A 21,353-nucleotide genomic window follows, 5' to 3' on the forward strand; every position below is an offset into this window, starting at 1 on the left:
AGAGTTACCAGCCTCAAAAATTGCAGCCCAAATAAATGCTTCACAGAGTTCAAGAAACAAGAAATTGCTGCTAAGAAACCTCTACTTATGGACACCAATAATAAGAAGAGACTTGCTTTGGCCAAGAAACACGAGCAATGGACATTAGACCAGTGGAAATCTGTCCTTTGGTCTGATGAGTCCAAATCTGAGATTTTTGCTTCCAACCGCCGTGTCTTTGTGAGACGCAGAGTAGGTGAACGGATGATCTCAGCATGTGTGGTTCCCATCGTGAAGCATGTAGGAGAAGGCGTGATGGTATGGGGGTGCTTTGCTGTTGACATTGTCTGATTTATTTAGAATTCAAGGCACACTTAACCAGCATGGCTATCACAGCATTCTGCAGCGATACGCCATCCCATCTGGTTTCTGCTTACTGGGACTATAATTTGTTTTTCAACAGGACAATGACCCAACACACCTCCAGGATGTGTAAGGGCTATTTTACCAAGAAGGCGAGTGATGGAGTGCTGCATCAGATGAACTGGCCTCCACAATCACCCAACCTCAACTCAATTGGGAGGTTTGGGATGAGTTGGACCGCAGAGTGAAGGAAAAGCAGCCAAAGGGACCAGGACGACTGATCCGTGTAAAGGAAAGAATGAATGGGGCCATGTATCGTGAGATTTTGAGTAAAACCTCCTTCCATCAGCAAGGGCATTGAAGATTAAACGTGACTGGGTCTTTCAGCATGACAATGATCCCAAACACACGAAGGAGTGGCTTCGTAAGAAGCATTTCAAGGTCCTGGAGTGGCCTAGCCAGTCTCCAGATCTCAACCCCATAGAAATCTTTGGAGGGAGTTGAAAGTCCGTGTTGCCCAGCAACAGCCCCAAAACATCACTGCTCTAGAGGAGATCTGCATGGAGGAATGGGCCAAAATACCAGCAACAGTGTGTGAAAACCTTGTGAAGACTTACAGAAAACGTTTGACCTCTGTCATTGCCAACAAAGGGTAAATAACCAAGTATTGAGATAAACTTTTGTTAGTGACCAAATACTTATTTCCACCATAATTTGCAAATAAATTCATTAAAAATCCTACAATGTGATTTTCTGGATTTTTTTTCTCACTTTGTCTGTCACAGTTGAAGTGTACCTATGATGAAAATTACAGGCCTCTCTCATCTTTTTAAATGGGAGAACTTGCACAATTGGTGGCTGACTAAATACTTTTTTGCCCAACTGTATATGGCAGCCATCTCCTCCATCATCATTATATATATGGCAGCCATCTCCTCCATCATCATTATATATATGGCAGCCATCCCCTCCATCATCATTATATATATAGCAGCCATCCCCTCCATCATCATTATATATATGGCAGCCATCCCCTCCATCATCATTATATACAGTGCCTTGCGAAAGTATTCGGCCCCCTTGAACTTTGCGACCTTTTGCCACATTTCAGGCTTCAAACATAAAGATATAAAACTGTATTTTTTTGTGAAGAATCAACAACAAGTGGGACACAATCATGAAGTGGAACGACATTTATTGGATATTTCAAACTTTTTTTACAAATCAAAAACTGAAAAATTGGGCGTGCTAAATTATTCAGCCCCCTTAAGTTAATACTTTGTAGCGCCACCTTTTGCTGCGATTACAGCTGTAAGTCGCTTGGGGTATGTCTCTATCAGTTTTGCACATCGAGAGACTGAATTTTTTTCCCATTCCTCCTTGCAAAACAGCTCGAGCTCAGTGAGGTTGGATGGAGAGCATTTGTGAACAGCAGTTTTCAGTTCTTTCCACAGATTCTCGATTGGATTCAGGTCTGGACTTTGACTTGGCCATTCTAACACCTGGATATGTTTATTTTTGAACCATTCCATTGTAGATTTTGCTTTATGTTTTGGATCATTGTCTTGTTGGAAGACAAATCTCCGTCCCAGTCTCAGGTCTTTTGCAGACTCCATCAGGTTTTCTTCCAGAATGGTCCTGTATTTGGCTCCATCCATCTTCCCATCAATTGTAAGCATCTTCCCTGTCCCTGCTGAAGAAAAGCAGGCCCAAACCATGATGCTGCCACCACCATGTTTGACAGTGGGGATGGTGTGTTCAGGGTGATGAGCTGTGTTGCTTTTACGCCAAACATAACGTTTTGCATTGTTGCCAAAAAGTTCAATTTTGGTTTCATCTGACCAGAGCACCTTCTTCCACATGTTTGGTGTGTCTCCCAGGTGGCTTGTGGCAAACTTTAAACAACACTTTTTATGGATATCTTTAAGAAATGGCTTTCTTCTTGCCACTCTTCCATAAAGGCCAGATTTGTGCAATATACGACTGATTGTTGTCCTATGGACAGAGTCTCCCACCTCAGCTGTAGATCTCTGCAGTTCATCCAGAGTGATCATGGGCCTCTTGGCTGCATCTCTGATCAGTCTTCTCCTTGTATGAGCTGAAAGTTTAGAGGGACTGCCAGGTCTTGGTAGATTTGCAGTGGTCTGATACTCCTTCCATTTCAATATTATCGCATGCACAGTGCTTCTTGGGATGTTTAAAGCTTGGGAAATCTTTTTGTATCCAAATCCGGCTTTAAACTTCTTCACAACAGTATCTCGGACCTGCCTGGTGTGTTCCTTGTTCTTCATGATGCTCTCTGCGCTTTTAACGGACCTCTGAGACTATCACAGTGCAGGTGCATTTATACGGAGACTTGATTACACACAGGTGGATTGTATTTATCATCATTAGTCATTTAGGTCAACATTGGATCATTCAGAGATCCTCACTGAACTTCTGGAGAGAGTTTGCTGCACTGAAAGTAAAGGAGCTGAATAATTTTGCATGCCCAATTTTTCAGTTTTTGATTTGTTAAAAAAGTTTGAAATATCCAATAAATGTCGTTCCACTTCATGATTGTGTCCCACTTGTTGTTGATTCTTCACAAAAAAATACAGTTTTATATCTTTATGTTTGAAGCCTGAAATGTGGCAAAAGGTCGCAAAGTTCAAGGTGGCCGAATACTTTCGCAAGGCACTGTATATAGCAGCCATCTCCTCCATCATCATTATATATATGGCTGCCATCCCCTCCATCATCATTATATATATGCCATTTTTTTATTACTCAATGTTTTGTTATTATAACGTTTGCAACTGTACTGTGTGGCATGAGTGCATATGGAACCACAATAACGACATAATAATGTGTATTCAGATCCTAGTGGAACAGAAATGAACTGAAGTTTGACACGTCAGCCGAAGCACTCGGACACATTTCGACGTTACACAAATACACGTCCTCGCTCTCAGCAAAACAATCTGCCGATGTTAGCGGGTGAAGGCTAAATAGGTAGCTATTTCTGTTACCTTATTAAATGTAATTCATACATAGTGCAAGGCAATGTTTGCTGTCTAATGAACTACAACGCATTGCTTGAATGGTGATACACAATCATTATTAGATATGGGTATGTGGCGTCATTGTAGCTCGCTAACGTGTTTATCTTATCTCATTCAACATCATTTGAGCTCCAATTACCATTTTAACCAATATTTATTAAATTCACATTGTCTTTTTTGTTCGCCGATGTTTTGTGACTTCCTATCCTGTGACTTTGCTATTCTGATCCAGATGGTAACGTTACTGTTAGCTAACTAAAGCATTAATTTGGTTGCTCTGCTCTCATGCCAGTGAGGCTTTATCGTGTATTCTAGCAATCCGAATAATCCGAATTTCCTTAGACAACAAAAATAATAATAAGCTAAACTACTGCGTTGTTTTGATTCCCACTACGTCATGAGTTTGCTGGTGTCTGCCCGGGCTGAGTCAACGGGTAACTGTTTGAGGAGGTGTTTGACAGTACAGCTGAACATGCGTTGTCACGATGATTATTCTCTCTCCCATTGGTCTGGATTAAATCTTCTAGCTAGTAACATTCTCTCTCCCATTGGTCTGGATTAAGACTTCTAGCTAGCAACCTTGTTTATGCAGAAGCTGAGCTCTTTTGATGATAGCTGGTGTTGTTAGGACCTCAACCAGGACAAAAAGAGAATATCTCAGAAATGTGTCAACAATGAACATTCTTAAAGGAAGGTCTTGCTGCCTAGAGTAACCCATCTGAAAACACGTGTGTGAGGGGTAGAACACAGCAGATATTTTCCTACTAGACATTGACGAACGCCTGCTTCCTTCCTCTCCAGGTTTCCAGAGGGTAGAGCTGGTTTGATGCACGCAGCGCCACAATGCAGCTCTCGGACTCAGTCACACATAAGAACGGGAGGCAGAGGAAGCCCGCTGTCCCCCAGGGGGACATGAGGGACGGGGACAGGGTTCTCAACACTACCCCTGACATGGAGGTGGAGGGGGAGGGGGAGGCGCTCCACCGAGGATACGACGCGGAGGACAACGGACATCCCAGGTTGCGGCCTGGGATCAGAGGGGAGCTGGGGAACGTATCTCTGCTGTTCTTCCTTTATGTCCTTCAGGGTATCCCTCTGGGCCTGGCTGGGAGCATCCCTCTCATCCTGCAGAGTAAGAACGTCAGCTACAAGGACCAGGCCTTCTTCAGCTTTGTCTTCTGGCCCTTCAGTCTCAAGCTGCTGTGGGCCCCGCTGGTGGACGCGCTCTACCTGAGCCGGTTTGGACGCAGGTAAGACAAGGATTTATACCACTGATATACACTGACAAGTCCCAGAGAGTCATTCTGTTCTTTTGACCAATTGATTGGTTGAAATGTTTAAACATATTTTTTTTTCTAGAAAGACAAGACACACACCGTTATGAGTTTGAATACAATCAGCGACAGATGAGCTGAGCTTGTCTCTGAGGCTTTAAGCACACTGTTTGATTAAATAATTAAGACTCACAAATGACTTAAAAAAAGAGTCTGATGGTCACACTGTGTGACTGGCGCACGTTGTCTCTCTCTCCTCCCTACTGCAGAGAAAAGGCACCTAGCTTTCACCTGGTCAGTGTGTCATGGAAAGAGCAGGTGTTCTTAATGTTTTGTATGGTCAGTCAGTCTGTCATGGAAAGAGCAGGTGTTCTTAATGTTTTGTATGGTCGGTCAGTGTGTCATGGAAAGAGCAGGTGTTCTTAATGTTTTGTATGGTCAGTGTGTCATAGAAAGAGCAGGTGTTCTTAATGTTTTGTATGGTCAGTGTGTCATGGAAAGAGCAGGTGTTCTTAATGTTTTGTATGGTCAGTGTGTCATGGAAAGAGCAGGTGTTCTTAATGTTTTGTATGGTCAGTGTGTCATGGAAAGTGCAGGTGTTCTTAATGTTTTGTATGTTCAGTGTGTCATGGAAAGAGCAGGTGTTCTTAATGTTTTGTATGGTCGGTCAGTGTGTCATGGAAAGAGCAGGTGTTCTTAATGTTTTGTATGGTCAGTGTGTCATAGAAAGAGCAGGTGTTCTTAATGTTTTGTATGGTCAGTGTGTCATGGATATAGCAGGTGTTCTTAATGTTTTGTATGGTCAGTGTGTCATGGAAAGAGCAGGTGTTCTTAATGTTTTGTATGGTCAGTGTGTCATGGAAAGTGCAGGTGTTCTTAATGTTTTGTATGGTCAGTGTGTCATGGAAAGTGCAGGTGTTCTTAATGTTTTGTATGTTCAGTGTGTCATGGAAAGAGCAGGTGTTCTTAATGTTTTGTACGGTCAGTGTGTCATGGAAAGAGCAGGTGTTCTTAATGTTTTGTACAGTCAGTGTGTCATGGAAAGAGCAGGTGTTCTTAATGTTTTGTATGGTCAGTCAGTGTGTCATGGAAAGAGCAGGTGTTCTTAATGTTTTGTATGGTCAGTGTATGTTTACCTCATGTATTGCGTGTCTAAAATGTTGACTGTTGGAATCAAATTAGTTAAAGGCTCATGATCTCCTCTCTCCCTCTCAGGAAGTCGTGGCTGGTGCCCACCCAATACCTGCTGGGTCTCTTCATGCTGTACCTGTCGGTTACCGTGGATACGCTGCTGAAAAGTGACAAGGGGCGGGGCCCCGACGTGGTGACCCTGACGGCGGTGTTCTTCATGCTGGCCTTTCTGGCAGCCACCCAGGTGCACGTACACACACACACACACACACACACACACACACACACCACACACACCACACACACACACCACACACACCACACACACATACACACACACACACACACACATGTTATTGTGATACATGACTCTGTTATATTCCCTTCCCTGATCCCAGGACATAGCAGTGGATGGCTGGGCTCTGACCATGCTGTCTAGGGAGAACGTGGGCTATGCCTCCACATGTAACTCTGTGGGACAGACGGCTGGCTACTTCCTAGGCAACGTCCTCTTCCTGGCCCTGGAGTCAGCTGACTTCTGCAACAAATACCTGAGAGCAGAGCCTAAAGAGACTGGTATCGTTACACTTTCAGGTAGGGAGGGAGGGAGAGACTGGCATTGTTACACTGTCAGGGAGGGAGGGAGGGAGAGACTGGCATTGTTACACCATCAGGGAGGGAGGGAGAGACTGGCATTGTTACACCATCAGGGAGGGAGAGACTGGCATTGTTATACTGTCAGGGAGGGAGAGACTGGCATCGTTATACTGTCAGGGAGGGAGAGACTGGCATTGTTATACCATCAGGGAGGGAGGGAGAGACTGGCATCGTTATACTGTCAGGTAGGGAGGGAGAGACTGGCATCGTTATACCATCAGGGAAGGAGGGAGAGACTGGCATCGTTATACTGTCAGGGAGGGAGAGACTGGCATCGTTATACCATCGGGGAGGGAGAAACTGGCATTGTTATACTGTCAGGGAGGGAGAGACTGGCATCGTTATACTGTCAGGGAGGGAGAGACTGGCATCGTTATACCATCAGGGAGGGAGAGACTGGCATTGTTATACAGTCAGGGAGGGAGAGACTGGCATTGTTATACTGTCAGGGAGGGAGAGACTGGCATTGTTATACTGTCAGGGAGGGAGGGAGAGACTGGCATCGTTATACTGTCAGGGAGGGAGGGAGAGACTGGCATTGTTATACTGTCAGGGTGGAAGGTAAAAAAGATGAGAAAGCAGAGAAGGTAGTATATGAAGCCTGAAGGTCTTCTATGAAACAGGAAGAAGGTAGTCTATGAAGCTGGAAGGTCTTCTATGAAACAGGAAGAAGGTAGTCTATGAAGCTGGAAGGTCTTCTATGAAACAGGAAGAAGGTAGTCTATGAAGCTGGAAGGTCTTCTATGAAACAGGAAGAAGGTAGTCTATGAAGCCTGAAGGTCTTCTATGAAACAGGAAGAAGGTAGTCTATGAAGCTGGAAGGTCTTCTATGAAACAGGAAGAAGGTAGTCTATTACGCTGGAAGGTCTTCTATGAAACAGGAAGAAGGTAGTCTATGAAGCTGGAAGGTCTTCTATGAAACAGGAAGAAGGTAGTCTATTACGCTGGAAGGTCTTCTATGAAACAGGAAGAAGGTAGTCTATGAAGCAGGTTGTCTATGAAGCAGGAAGTGGTAATCCATATATCTAGTTGAACCTTGCTATGGTCAGCTGGTATTAAGCACAATTACAGACATGCAAAGCTCGATGCACCCTTCCCTACTGAAGAGGGAAAGTCCGTTGGCCACGTTTTGCATTCTTTCATCTTGCCCTGAATAACAATGTGCACTAAAGACAATGGTCTCAGAATTGTAGGAAAATGAGTGATTTTGTGTTCTCATGATTACCATATTTACATATAATGCTATAGTCAAAGTTGGCTTTGTCCTGTCAGTCTGAACCTCGCTAGGGCGTACCAGGCGTGCATTTTCTTCAGCCAAACAACTTCTTATTATCTGGAAAGATCTGAGTGACAGTGCCATCTGGTGGTCAATCCTTCAGAGTGCAGATATTGGTCATGTGATTAACTTAGTGGTTTTTGAGCTGAAGTGAGAGAAAATAAACTGTTATTTTGGAGTGAACTTTTGGCTGATGATTTTCAGTAACAGCTGTGATGGGAGAATAACCCATGATAATCATTGCACTGTTTCATATCCCATTTCTCTGCTGTTATAATCACTCTGTGACATTGTCGTTGTCTGTGATTGGCTCCCGTGGCGCAGACTTCCTGTTTTTCTGGGGCGTGGTGTTCCTGGTGTCGACCACGCTGGTGGCTGTTATGAAGAAGGAGAACGCCAGGGGACAGCACGGGAGGAAGAAGGTCCGGGAGGAGACGCAGAGCGTCATGGAAACATACAAACTGCTGCTCTCCATCGTCAAGATGCCTGCCGTGTTCACCTTCTGTAGCCTGCTGCTCACTGCTAAGGTACCCGACAGCTTACTGCACCTGACTCACCTTTAACTGACACCCAGTCAGGTTAAACAGGTCCACGGACTGGGGTCACCTTCTGTAGCCTGCTGCTCACTGCTAAGGTACCCGACAGTTTACTGCACCCCAGTCAGGTTAAACAGGTCCACGGACTGGGGTCACCTTCTGTAGCCTGCTGCTCACTGCTATGGTACCCGACAGCTTACTGCACCTGACTCACCTTTAACTGACACCCAGTCAGGTTAAACAGGTCCACGGACTGGGGTCACCTTCTGTAGCCTGCTGCTCACTGCTAAGGTACCCGACAGCTTACAGCACCCCAGTCAGGTTAAACAGGTCCACGGACTGGGGTCACCTTCTGTAGCCTGCAGCTCACTGCTAAGGTACCCGACAGTTTACTGCACCCCAGTCAGGTTAAACAGGTCCACGGACTGGGGTCACCTTCTGTAGCCTGCTGCTCACTGCTAAGGTACCCGACAGTTTACTGCAACCCAGTCAGGTTAAACAGGTCCACGGACTGGGGTCACCTTCTGTAGCCTGCAGCTCACTGCTAAGGTACCCGACAGCTTACAGCACCCCAGTCAGGTTAAACAGGTCCACGGACTGGGGTCACCTTCTGTAGCCTGCTGCTCACTGCTAAGGTACCCGACAGCTTACAGCACCCCAGTCAGGTTAAACAGGTCCACGGACTGGGGTCACCTTCTGTAGCCTGCTGCTCACTGCTAAGGTACCCGACAGCTTACAGCACCCCAGTCAGGTTAAACAGGTCCACGGACTGGGGTCACCTTCTGTAGCCTGCAGCTCACTGCTAAGGTACCCGACAGTTTACTGCAACCCAGTCAGGTTAAACAGGTCCACGGACTGGGGTCACCTTCTGTAGCCTGCAGCTCACTGCTAAGGTACCCGACAGTTTACTGCAACCCAGTCAGGTTAAACAGGTCCACGGACTGGGGTCACCTTCTGTAGCCTGCAGCTCACTGCTAAGGTACCCGACAGCTTACAGCACCCCAGTCAGGTTAAACAGGTCCACGGACTGGGGTCACCTTCTGTAGCCTGCTGCTCACTGCTAAGGTACCCGACAGCTTACTGCACCCCAGTCAGGTTAAACAGGTCCACGGACTGGGGTCACCTTCTGTAGCCTGCAGCTCACTGCTAAGGTACCCGACAGCTTACTGCACCTGACTCACCTTTAACTGACACCCAGTCAGGTTAAACAGGTCCACGGACTGGGGTCACCTTCTGTAGCCTGCTGCTCACTGCTAAGGTACCCGACAGCTTACAGCACCCCAGTCAGGTTAAACAGGTCCACGGACTGGGGTCACCTTCTGTAGCCTGCTGCTCACTGCTAAGGTACCCGACAGCTTACAGCACCTCAGTCAGGTTAAACAGGTCCACGGACTGGGGTCACCTTCTGTAGCCTGCTGCTCACTGCTAAGGTACCCGACAGCTTACAGCACCCCAGTCAGGTTAAACAGGTCCACGGACTGGGGTCACCTTCTGTAGCCTGCAGCTCACTGCTAAGGTACCCGACAGTTTACTGCAACCCAGTCAGGTTAAACAGGTCCACGGACTGGGGTCACCTTCTGTAGCCTGCAGCTCACTGCTAAGGTACCCGACAGTTTACTGCAACCCAGTCAGGTTAAACAGGTCCACGGACTGGGGTCACCTTCTGTAGCCTGCAGCTCACTGCTAAGGTACCCGACAGCTTACAGCACCCCAGTCAGGTTAAACAGGTCCACGGACTGGGGTCACCTTCTGTAGCCTGCTGCTCACTGCTAAGGTACCCGACAGCTTACAGCACCCCAGTCAGGTTAAACAGGTCCACGGACTGGGGTCACCTTCTGTAGCCTGCTGCTCACTGCTAAGGTACCCGACAGCTTACTGCACCCCAGTCAGGTTAAACAGGTCCACGGACTGGGGTCACCTTCTGTAGCCTGCTGCTCACTGCTAAGGTACCCGACAGTTTACTGCACCCCAGTCAGGTTAAACAGGTCCACGGACTGGGGTCACCTTCTGTAGCCTGCTGCTCACTGCTAAGGTACCCGACAGTTTACTGCACCTGACTCACCTTTAACTGACACCCAGTCAGGTTAAACAGGTCCACGGACTGGGGTCACCTTCTGTAGCCTGCAGCTCACTGCTAAGGTACCCGACAGCTTACAGCACCCCAGTCAGGTTAAACAGGTCCACGGACTGGGGTCACCTTCTGTAGCCTGCTGCTCACTGCTAAGGTACCCGACAGCTTACTGCACCCCAGTCAGGTTAAACAGGTCCACGGACTGGGGTCACCTTCTGTAGCCTGCTGCTCACTGCTAAGGTACCCGACAGTTTACTGCACCCCAGTCAGGTTAAACAGGTCCACGGACTGGGGTCACCTTCTGTAGCCTGCAGCTCACTGCTAAGGTACCCGACAGTTTACTGCACCTGACTCACCTTTAACTGACACCCAGTCAGGTTAAACAGGTCCACGGACTGGGGTCACCTTCTGTAGCCTACTGCTCACTGCTAAGGTACCCGACAGCTTACAGCACCCCAGTCAGGTTAAACAGGTCCACGGACTGGGGTCACCTTCTGTAGCCTGCTGCTCACTGCTAAGGTACCCGACAGTTTACTGCACCCCAGTCAGGTTAAACAGGTCCACGGACTGGGGTCACCTTCTGTAGCCTGCTGCTCACTGCTAAGGTACCCGACAGTTTACTGCACCTGACTCACCTTTAACTGACACCCAGTCAAGTTAAACAGGTCCACGGACTGGGGTCACCTTCTGTAGCCTGCTGCTCACTGCTAAGGTACCCGACAGCTTACAGCACCCCAGTCAGGTTAAACAGGTCCACGGACTGGGGTCACCTTCTGTAGCCTGCTGCTCACTGCTAAGGTACCCGACAGCTTACTGCACCTGACTCACCTTTAACTGACACCCAGTCAGGTTAAACAGGTCCACGGACTGGGGTCACCTTCTGTAGCCTGCTGCTCACTGCTAAGGTACCCGACAGTTTACTGCACCCCAGTCAGGTTAAACAGGTCCACGGACTGGGGTCACCTTCTGTAGCCTGCTGCTCACTGCTATGGTACCCGACAGCTTACTGCACCTGACTCACCTTTAACTGACACCCAGTCAGGTTAAACAGGTCCACGGACTGGGGTCACCTTCTGTAGCCTGCTGCTCACTGCTAAGGTACCCGACAGCTTACAGCACCCCAGTCAGGTTAAACAGGTCCACGGACTGGGGTCACCTTCTGTAGCCTGCAGCTCACTGCTAAGGTACCCGACAGTTTACTGCACCCCAGTCAGGTTAAACAGGTCCACGGACTGGGGTCACCTTCTGTAGCCTGCTGCTCACTGCTAAGGTACCCGACAGCTTACAGCACCCCAGTCAGGTTAAACAGGTCCACGGACTGGGGTCACCTTCTGTAGCCTGCAGCTCACTGCTAAGGTACCCGACAGTTTACTGCAACCCAGTCAGGTTAAACAGGTCCACGGACTGGGGTCACCTTCTGTAGCCTGCAGCTCACTGCTAAGGTACCCGACAGTTTACTGCAACCCAGTCAGGTTAAACAGGTCCACGGACTGGGGTCACCTTCTGTAGCCTGCAGCTCACTGCTAAGGTACCCGACAGCTTACAGCACCCCAGTCAGGTTAAACAGGTCCACGGACTGGGGTCACCTTCTGTAGCCTGCTGCTCACTGCTAAGGTACCCGACAGCTTACAGCACCCCAGTCAGGTTAAACAGGTCCACGGACTGGGGTCACCTTCTGTAGCCTGCTGCTCACTGCTAAGGTACCCGACAGCTTACTGCACCCCAGTCAGGTTAAACAGGTCCACGGACTGGGGTCACCTTCTGTAGCCTGCTGCTCACTGCTAAGGTACCCGACAGTTTACTGCACCCCAGTCAGGTTAAACAGGTCCACGGACTGGGGTCACCTTCTGTAGCCTGCTGCTCACTGCTAAGGTACCCGACAGTTTACTGCACCTGACTCACCTTTAACTGACACCCAGTCAGGTTAAACAGGTCCACGGACTGGGGTCACCTTCTGTAGCCTGCAGCTCACTGCTAAGGTACCCGACAGCTTACAGCACCCCAGTCAGGTTAAACAGGTCCACGGACTGGGGTCACCTTCTGTAGCCTGCTGCTCACTGCTAAGGTACCCGACAGCTTACAGCACCCCAGTCAGGTTAAACAGGTCCACGGACTGGGGTCACCTTCTGTAGCCTGCTGCTCACTGCTAAGGTACCCGACAGCTTACTGCACCCCAGTCAGGTTAAACAGGTCCACGGACTGGGGTCACCTTCTGTAGCCTGCTGCTCACTGCTAAGGTACCCGACAGTTTACTGCACCCCAGTCAGGTTAAACAGGTCCACGGACTGGGGTCACCTTCTGTAGCCTGCTGCTCACTGCTAAGGTACCCGACAGTTTACTGCACCTGACTCACCTTTAACTGACACCCAGTCAGGTTAAACAGGTCCACGGACTGGGGTCACCTTCTGTAGCCTACTGCTCACTGCTAAGGTACCCGACAGCTTACAGCACCCCAGTCAGGTTAAACAGGTCCACGGACTGGGGTCACCTTCTGTAGCCTGCTGCTCACTGCTAAGGTACCCGACAGTTTACTGCACCCCAGTCAGGTTAAACAGGTCCACGGACTGGGGTCACCTTCTGTAGCCTGCTGCTCACTGCTAAGGTACCCGACAGTTTACTGCACCTGACTCACCTTTAACTGACACCCAGTCAAGTTAAACAGGTCCACGGACTGGGGTCACCTTCTGTAGCCTGCTGCTCACTGCTAAGGTACCCGACAGCTTACAGCACCCCAGTCAGGTTAAACAGGTCCACGGACTGGGGTCACCTTCTGTAGCCTGCTGCTCACTGCTAAGGTACCCGACAGTTTACTGCAACCCAGTCAGGTTAAACAGGTCCACGGACTGGGGTCACCTTCTGTAGCCTGCAGCTCACTGCTAAGGTACCCGACAGTTTACTGCACCCCAGTCAGGTTAAACAGGTCCACGGACTGGGGTCACCTTCTGTAGCCTGCAGCTCACTGCTAAGGTACCCGACAGTTTACAGCACCCCAGTCAGGTTAAACAGGTCCACGGACTGGGGTCACCTTCTGTAGCCTGCAGCTCACTGCTAAGGTACCCGACAGTTTACTGCAACCCAGTCAGGTTAAACAGGTCCACGGACTGGGATCACCTTCTGTAGCCTGCAGCTCACTGCTAAGGTACCCGACAGTTTACTGCACCCCAGTCAGGTTAAACAGGTCCACGGACTGGGGTCACCTTCTGTAGCCTGCAGCTCACTGCTAAGGTACCCGACAGTTTACTGCAACCCAGTCAGGTTAAACAGGTCCACGGACTGGGGTCACCTTCTGTAGCCTGCAGCTCACTGCTAAGGTACCCGACAGTTTACTGCAACCCAGTCAGGTTAAACAGGTCCACGGACTGGGGTCACCTTCTGTAGCCTGCTGCTCACTGCTAAGGTACCCGACAGTTTACTGCACCTGACTCAACCTTTAACTGACACCCAGTCAGTTACAGTCTGGCTTTCTTAAAGGGATACTTCGGGATTTTGCATATGAATTCCTTTATCTACTCCCTCAGTCTGATGACCTCGTGGATACCATTTTAATGTAGCATGCTAACAGATACCATAGACTTCCAGTCATTGCACTAACGATAGATAGCATTGGCTTTTGAAACTACCTCATAACTTCCTTCATACTGGACACAGAGATGGAATTCATTGCCAACATCCCGAAGTCTCCCTTTAAGAAAGCCAGACTGTCCCACCCTGTTCATCCTCTCCTGCTCACTGTTAAGGTTTATTTACAACATCCCTGCATGCTAGTGCTCTCTGTAACCCAGTCAGGTTAAACAGGTCCACGGGCTGGGGTCACCCTGTGTAGCCTGTCACTCACCTCCGAGGTGACTACATCTAGGTCCACGGACTGGGGTCACCCTGTGTAGCCTGTCACTCACCTCCGAGGTGACTACGTCTAGGTCCACGGACTGGGGTCACCCTGTGTAGCCTGTCATTCACCTCCGAGGTGACTACATCTAGGTCCACGGACTGGGGTCACCCTGTGTAGCCTGTCATTCACCTCCGAGGTGACTACATCTAGGTCCACGGACTGGGGTCACCCTGTGTAGCCTGTCATTCACCTCCGAGGTGACTACATCTAGGTCCACCGACTGGGGTCACCCTGTGTAGCCTGTCATTCACCTCCGAGGTGACTACATCTAGGTCCACGGACTGGGGTCACCCTGTGTAGCCTGTCACTAACCTCCGAGGTGCCCACATCTTAACCAACCTGCCTGGACAACTAGCGTAACTCATCTGCTGTGTCTAACCCCACTCACTGTAAAGGTACCTGTACCTGACTTAGCTGTCTCTGTCCTGTCTGTCTGTCTTTGTCTGTCTCTGTCCTGTCTGTCTTTGTCTGTCTCTGTCTGTCTGTCTGTCTCTGTCCTGTCTGTCTGTCTGTCTGTCTGTCTGTCTGTCTGTCTCTCTGTCTGTATCTGTTTCTGTCTGTCTGTCTCTCTGTCTGTATCTGTCTGTATCTGTTTCTGTCTGTCTGTCTGTCTTTGTCTGTCTCTGTCTGTCTGTCTGTCTGTCTGTCTCTGTCCTGTCTGTCTGTCTGTCTCTCTGTCTGTTTCTGTCTGTCTCTCTGTCTGTATCTGTTTCTGTCTGTCTGTCTCTCTGTCTGTATCTGTCTGTATCTGTTTCTGTCTGTCTGTCTCTCTGTCTGTTTCTGTCTGTCTCTCTGTCTGTATCTGTTTCTGTCTGTCTGTCTCTCTGTCTGTATCTGTCTGTATCTGTTTCTGTCTGTCTGTCTCTCTGTCTGTTTCTGTCTGTCTCTGTCTGTATCTGTTTCTGTCTGTCTCTCTGTCTGTATCTGTCTGTATCTGTATCTGACTGTCTCTGTGTCTGTATCTGTCTGTCTGTCTGTCTGTCTGTCTGTCTGTCTGTCTGTCTGTCTGTGTCTGTCTGTCTGTCTGTCTGTCTGCGTCTGTCTGTCTCTCTGTCTGTGTCTGTCTGTCTCTCTGTCTGTGTCTGTTTCTGTCTGTCTGTCTGTCTGTCTGTCTGTCTGTCTGTCTGTCTGTCTGTGTCTGTCTGTGTCTGTCTGTCTCTCTGTCTGTGTCTGTGTCTGTCTGTCTCTCTGTCTGTGTCTGTTTCTGTCTGTCTGTCTGTCTGTCTGTCTGTCTGTCTGTGTCTGTCTGTCTGTGTCTGTCTGTCTCTCTGTCTGTGTCTGTGTCTGTCTGTCTCTCTGTCTGTGTCTGTTTCTGTCTGTCTGTCTGTCTGTCTGTCTGTCTGTCTGTGTCTGTCTGTCTGTGTCTGTCTGTCTCTCTGTCTGTGTCTGTTTCTGTCTGTCTGTCTGTCTGTCTCCAGATAGGTTTCTCTGCAGCAGATGCAGTGACCGGTCTGAAGCTGGTTGAGGCAGGTGTTCCTAAAGAGCAGCTGGCATTACTGGCAGTCCCCATGGTTCCACTGCAGATACTACTACCTCTCATCATCAGTAAATACACAGCGGGACCACGACCTCTAGACGTCTTCTACAAGGCCTTTCCCTTCAGGTATTCTCTCTCTCACACTCACACACACTCTCTCTCTCTGTCTCTCTCTCTCTCACACTCACACACACTCTCTCTCTCTGTCTCTCTGTCTCGCTCTCTCTCTCTCACACTCACACACACACTCTCTCTGTCTCTCTCTCTCGCTCTCTCTCTCTGTCTCTCCCTCTCTCTCTGTCTCTCTCTGTCTCTCTCTGTCTCTCTCTCTGTCTTTCTCTCTGTCTCTCTCTCTCTCTCTCTCTCTGTCTTTCTCTCTGTCTCTCTCTCTCTCTCACTCACACACTCTCTCTCTCTCACTCACACACACACACACACACACACACACACACACACACACACACACACACACACACACACACACACACACACACACACACACACACACACACACACACACACACACACGCACACACACACACACACACTCTTACATGTGTGTTTTCCTGTGTAGGTTGTTGATAGGTCTGGGGTATGCTGTGTTGGTGTGGTGGACTCCCAGTTTAAAGCAGGAAGGGGGATTCCCCCTCTACTACTACACTATAGTCCTGTTCAGCTACGCACTGCATCAGGTAACACTGTTCACACTATCTATCCATCTCTGTTGTCTCTACTACACTATAGTACTGCATCAGGTAACACTGTTCACACTATCTATCCATCTCTGTTGTCTCTACTACACTATAGTACTGTTGTCTCTACTACACTATAGTACTGTTGTCTCTACTACACTATAGTACTGTTGTATCTACTACACTATAGTACTGTTGTCTCTACTACACTATAGTACTGTTGTCTCTACTACACTATAGTCCTGTTCAGCTACGCACTGCATCAGGTAACACTGTTCACACTATCTATCCATCTCTGTTGTCTCTACTACACTATAGTACTGCATCAGGTAACACTGTTCACACTATCTATCCATCTCTGTTGTCTCTACTACACTATAGTACTGCATCAGGTAACACTGTTCACACTATCTATCCATCTCTGTTGTCTCTACTACACTATAGTACTGTTGTCTCTACTACACTATAGTACTGTTGTCTCTACTACACTATAGTACTGTTGTCTCTACTACACTATAGTACTGCATCAGGTAACACTGTTCACACTATCTATCCATCTCTGTTGTCTCTACTACACTATAGTACTGCATCAGGTATCACTGTTCACACTATCTATCCATCTCTGTTGTCTCTACTACACTATAGTACTGTTGTCTCTACTACACTATAGTACTGTTGTCTCTACTACACTATAGTACTGTTGTATCTACTACACTATAGTACTGTTGTCTCTACTACACTATAGTACTGTTGTCTCTACTACACTATAGTACTGCATCAGGTAATACTGTTCACACTATCTATCCATCTCTGTTGTCTCTACTACCATTTCTCTTCTCTTCTCTCTCTCTCCCCCTTCCTTTCTCTGCTCTCTCTCTCTCTCCCCCTTCCTTTCTCTGCTCTCTCTCCCTCCCTCCCTTTCTCTTCTCTCTCTCTCTCTCCCCCTTCCTTTCTCTGCTCTCTCTCTCTCTCCCCCTTCCTTTCTCTGCTCTCTCTCCCTCCCTCCCTCCCTCCCCTTCTCTTCTCTCTCTCTCCCCCTCCATTTCTCTGCTCTCTCTCCCTCTCCTCCCTTTCTCTGCTTTCTCTCTCCCCCTCCATTTCTCTGCTCTCTCTCTCTCCCTCCCTTTCTCTGCTCTCTCTCTCCCTCCCGTTCTCTGCTCTCTCCCTCACTCCCTCCCTACCCCTGCCTTTCTCTCCTGCTCTTCAATGTGAAATAAGGCCACTATATAACCGCTTGATCCAGCTTGGGACACCACCCACTCCTGCCTTTCCCCTCCTTACCCACAGGTGGCGCTGTACAGCATGTATGTGGCCTGTATGGCTTTCCATGCTAAAGTGAGTGACCCAGTGATCGGTGGGACCTACATGACCCTGCTGAACACGGTCACCAACCTAGGGGGCAATTGGCCCTCCACCCTGGCACTGTGGATGGTTGACCCACTCACCTCTAAGGAGTGCCAGGGAGCCGCCGGACAGAGCTGTGGCTCCTCAGAGGAGGCTGGGGTATGTGAGAGAGAGAATTACCTGACAATTATATCTCATTTATAATGTCGTAGTTCATTGAATAGCTATGATGTGAATTTTTTTGGAAACACTTGTGTTAAAAGTGTCTCTTTCTGTCTCCCTCTCCTCCCCGCTACAGCTGTGTGTAAAGGAGGGCGGTGTGTGTGTGACGTCGTTGGATGGTTACTATGTGGAGTCGGTGGTGTGTGTGTTGATAGGACTAACGTGGTGGGTGTGGCTAGGGAAGAGGATGAGAAGGCTACAGGACCAGAGCCCCGCAGCTTGGAGGTGCAGGATCGGCCAACGACAACGTTCACCCAGCTCCTGACCTGCACAACCCCTTTCCTGACTCCAGCCAGGCCAATCGCCAGACAGCTACAGTCTGATATAAACGCTTCCTCTCTTATCTTTTCCTCTCGCTCACTTTCAGTTGGTCTATGTTGGTCTTTCTCTGTCCCTCACTGTCCCTCTGTCCCTCACTGTCCCTCACTGTCCCTCACTGTCCCTCACTGTCCCTCACTGTCCCTCACTGTCCCTCTCTCACCCTTCTCTGATGACTCTTATCAGTCTCCATTCTTCCCAACCTTCTCTTTCTCTGTCCCTCACTGTCCTTCCCAGTCCCTCTCTCACCCTTCTCTGATGACTCTTATCAGTCTCCATTCTTCCCAACCTTCTCTTTCTCTGTCCCTCACTGTCCTTCCCAGTCCCTCTCTCACCCTTCTCTGATGACTCTTATCAGTCTCCATTCTTCCCAACCTTCTCTTTCTCTGTCCCTCACTGTCCTTCCCAGTCCCTCTCTCACCCTTCTCTGATGACTCTTATCAGTCTCCATTCTTCCCAACCTTCTCTTTCTCTGTCCCTCACTGTCCTTCCCAGTCCCTCTCTCACCCTTCTCTGATGACTCTTATCAGTCTCCATTCTTCCCAACCTTCTCTTTCTCTGTCCCTCACTGTCCTTCCCAGTCCCTCTCTCACCCTTCTCTGATGACTCTTATCAGTCTCCATTCTTCCCAACCTTCTCTTTCTCTGTCCCTCACTGTCCTTCCCAGTCCCTCTCTCACCCTTCTCTGATGACTCTTATCAGTCTCCATTCTTCCCAACCTTCTCTTTCTCTGTCCCTCACTGTCCTTCCCAGTCCCTCTCTCACCCTTCTCTGATGACTCTTATCAGTCTCCATTCTTCCCAACCTTCTCTTTCTCTGTCCCTCACTGTCCTTCCCAGTCCCTCTCTCAACCTTCTCTGATGACTCTTATCAGTCTCCATTCTTCCCAACCTTCTCTTTCTCTGTCCCTCACTGTCCCTCTCAGTCCCTCTCTCACCCTTCTCTGATGACTCTTATCAGTCTCCATTCTTCCCAACCTTCTCTTTCTCTGTCCCTCACTGTCCCTCTGTCCCTCACTGTCCCTCTGTCCCTCACTGTCCTTCCCAGTCCCTCTCTCACCCTTCTCTGATGACTCTTATCAGTCTCCATTCTTCCCAATCTTCTCTGATGACTCTTATCAGTCTCCATTCTTCCCAACCTTCTCTGATGACTCTTATCAGTCTCCATTCTTCCCAACCTTCTCTGATGACTCTTATCAGTCTCCATTCTTCCCAACCTTCTCTTTCTCTGTCCCTCACAGTCCCTCTCAGTCCCTCTCTCAATCTTCTCTGATGACTCTTATCAGTCTCCATTCTTCCCAATCTTCTCTGATGACTCTTATCAGTCTCCATTCTTCCCAACCTTCTCTTTCTCTGTCCCTCACAGTCCCTCTCAGTCCCTCTCTCAATCTTCTCTGATGACTCTTATCAGTCTCCATTCTTCCCAACCTTCTCTGATGACTCTTATCAGTCTCCATTCTTCCCAACCTTCTCTGATGACTTATCCATCTCCCTTCTCTTTCTCTGCCCGGTGTGTGTACATTGTCGTTCAGCACTTATTTCTTTGAAATACCTGTAGCTGTGGTCTGGCTACCACATGACTATGGACCATAACAGTCAACAACAACAGTCCACTTCCTGCTTGTACCATCCACGTCTTCACCAGGACTTCTGCCCCTTCAACTACTTTATGTCCCATTGGAAAGAAAACTAAGAAGGAACTATTGTTCTTGCTAGGGAATATTTACAGTAGACATTTACTCTGGGAAATCGCTGATCCTTCTTCTCGTACCACATTCTCGGTATCTTAAACTTTTTCATTAGACTTGTCATAATTTGTGCCTTTGCTAGGTTCTTCAGATTGTCATTATAAAGTTGGATGACATTTGAAAAGACTTTAATCAATGGTCATCAAAAAGCACACCCACATTAAACGGTGAGATGTCGGCCTGCTTGATTAACAGGTCGAATGTGTCTGTAGCATGGAGTCAGAAATGCCAACTGTATTGTTGACGGGAATCCATAGCCCCTTCGACAGAAATGCCTAAACTATAACAGTACTGTTTTAATAGATGTCTGTCATTTTGGGGATTACAACAGTATTTTTCTCTAAACCAGCAATGAGAGGTCAGAGGTTGTGTGAAAGGGACCAGTCAGGTCCGGATCTGGGATCACTTATAATGGTTCTGTTTGGATTGTGTGATAGAAATGATCATTTTTCTGTGTATTTGTTGAAATGAACAAGAGTTATTTTTATTTTTTTGGGGGGGGGGGGTCTCTGCTGTGTTCCACATCAGGCTGCACAAAAAAACAACATTGATCCATGTGTGGAAACCTGATCATTCAGCTTCTCTGTTTCTCCCTTCATTTCTGTCCCTAACCACAGGTCCAAATTCAGATGCGGCTCAGTTTCTAAATGTGAAAGTCAGGGTTGGGGGGGGGGGGGGGGGGGGGGTAAAATGAGATGATCCTAAATCAGGTGTTTCTCCTTTGTGGGGGACAACAACAACAAAAAAATTGCACACTGAGTTTCCTCACCGATGTAAAGCCTTCATACTGTAAGTGAGTTTCCACACGGATGTAAAGCCTTCATACTGTAAGTGAGTTTCCACACGGATGTAAAGCCTTCATACTGTAAGTGAGTTTCCACACGGATGTAAAGCCTTCATACTGTAAGTGAGTTTCCACACCGATGTAAAGCCTTCATACTGTAAGTGAGTTTCCACACGGATGTAAAGCCTTCATACTGTAAGTGAGTTTCCACACGGATGTAAAGCCTTCATACTGTAAGTGAGTTTCCACACGGATGTAAAGCCTTCATACTGTAAGTGAGTTTCCACACGGATGTAAAGCCTTCATACTGTAAGTGAGTTTCCACACGGATGTAAAGCCTTCATACTGTAAGTGAGTTTCCACACGGATGTAAAGCCTTCATACTGTAAGTGAGTTTCCACACGGATGTAAAGCCTTCATACTGTAAGTGAGTTTCCACACGGATGTAAAGCCTTCATACTGTAAGTGAGTTTCCACACGGATGTAAAGCCTTCATACTGTAAGTGAGTTTCCACACGGATGTAAAGCCTTCATACTGTAAGTGAGTTT

At 48.2% G+C, this 21,353-nt stretch overlaps 1 protein-coding gene and 1 long non-coding RNA gene across 2 annotated transcripts; one reads left to right on the forward strand and one right to left on the reverse strand.

Annotated features, from left to right (window-relative positions):
- Nucleotides 1-3,241: 3,241 nt before the first annotated feature.
- slc33a1 (solute carrier family 33 member 1) lies at nt 3,242-18,336 on the forward strand. Its single transcript, XM_036962138.2, has 9 exons — nt 3,242-3,336; nt 4,188-4,636; nt 5,876-6,035; nt 6,190-6,385; nt 8,049-8,251; nt 15,639-15,823; nt 16,272-16,389; nt 17,677-17,892; nt 18,032-18,336. Exons 2-9 carry the CDS (start codon nt 4,230-4,232, stop codon nt 18,218-18,220), a joined length of 1,674 nt encoding a protein of 557 aa, XP_036818033.2. The 5' UTR covers nt 3,242-3,336; nt 4,188-4,229; the 3' UTR covers nt 18,221-18,336.
- A 94-nt stretch (nt 18,337-18,430) lies between these two features.
- LOC149972431 (uncharacterized) lies at nt 18,431-19,244 on the reverse strand. Its single transcript, XR_016491435.1, has 2 exons — nt 19,126-19,244; nt 18,431-19,078 (listed from the first exon to the last, which is right to left on the reverse strand). It is a non-coding gene; the product is annotated as an uncharacterized LOC149972431 (long non-coding RNA).
- Between the last annotated feature and the right edge of the window lie 2,109 nt (nt 19,245-21,353).

This window comes from Oncorhynchus mykiss, chromosome 24 (assembly GCF_057628025.1).
Source record: "Oncorhynchus mykiss isolate SJ-2025 chromosome 24, ASM5762802v1, whole genome shotgun sequence".
Classification (NCBI taxonomy): domain Eukaryota; kingdom Metazoa; phylum Chordata; class Actinopteri; order Salmoniformes; family Salmonidae; genus Oncorhynchus; species Oncorhynchus mykiss.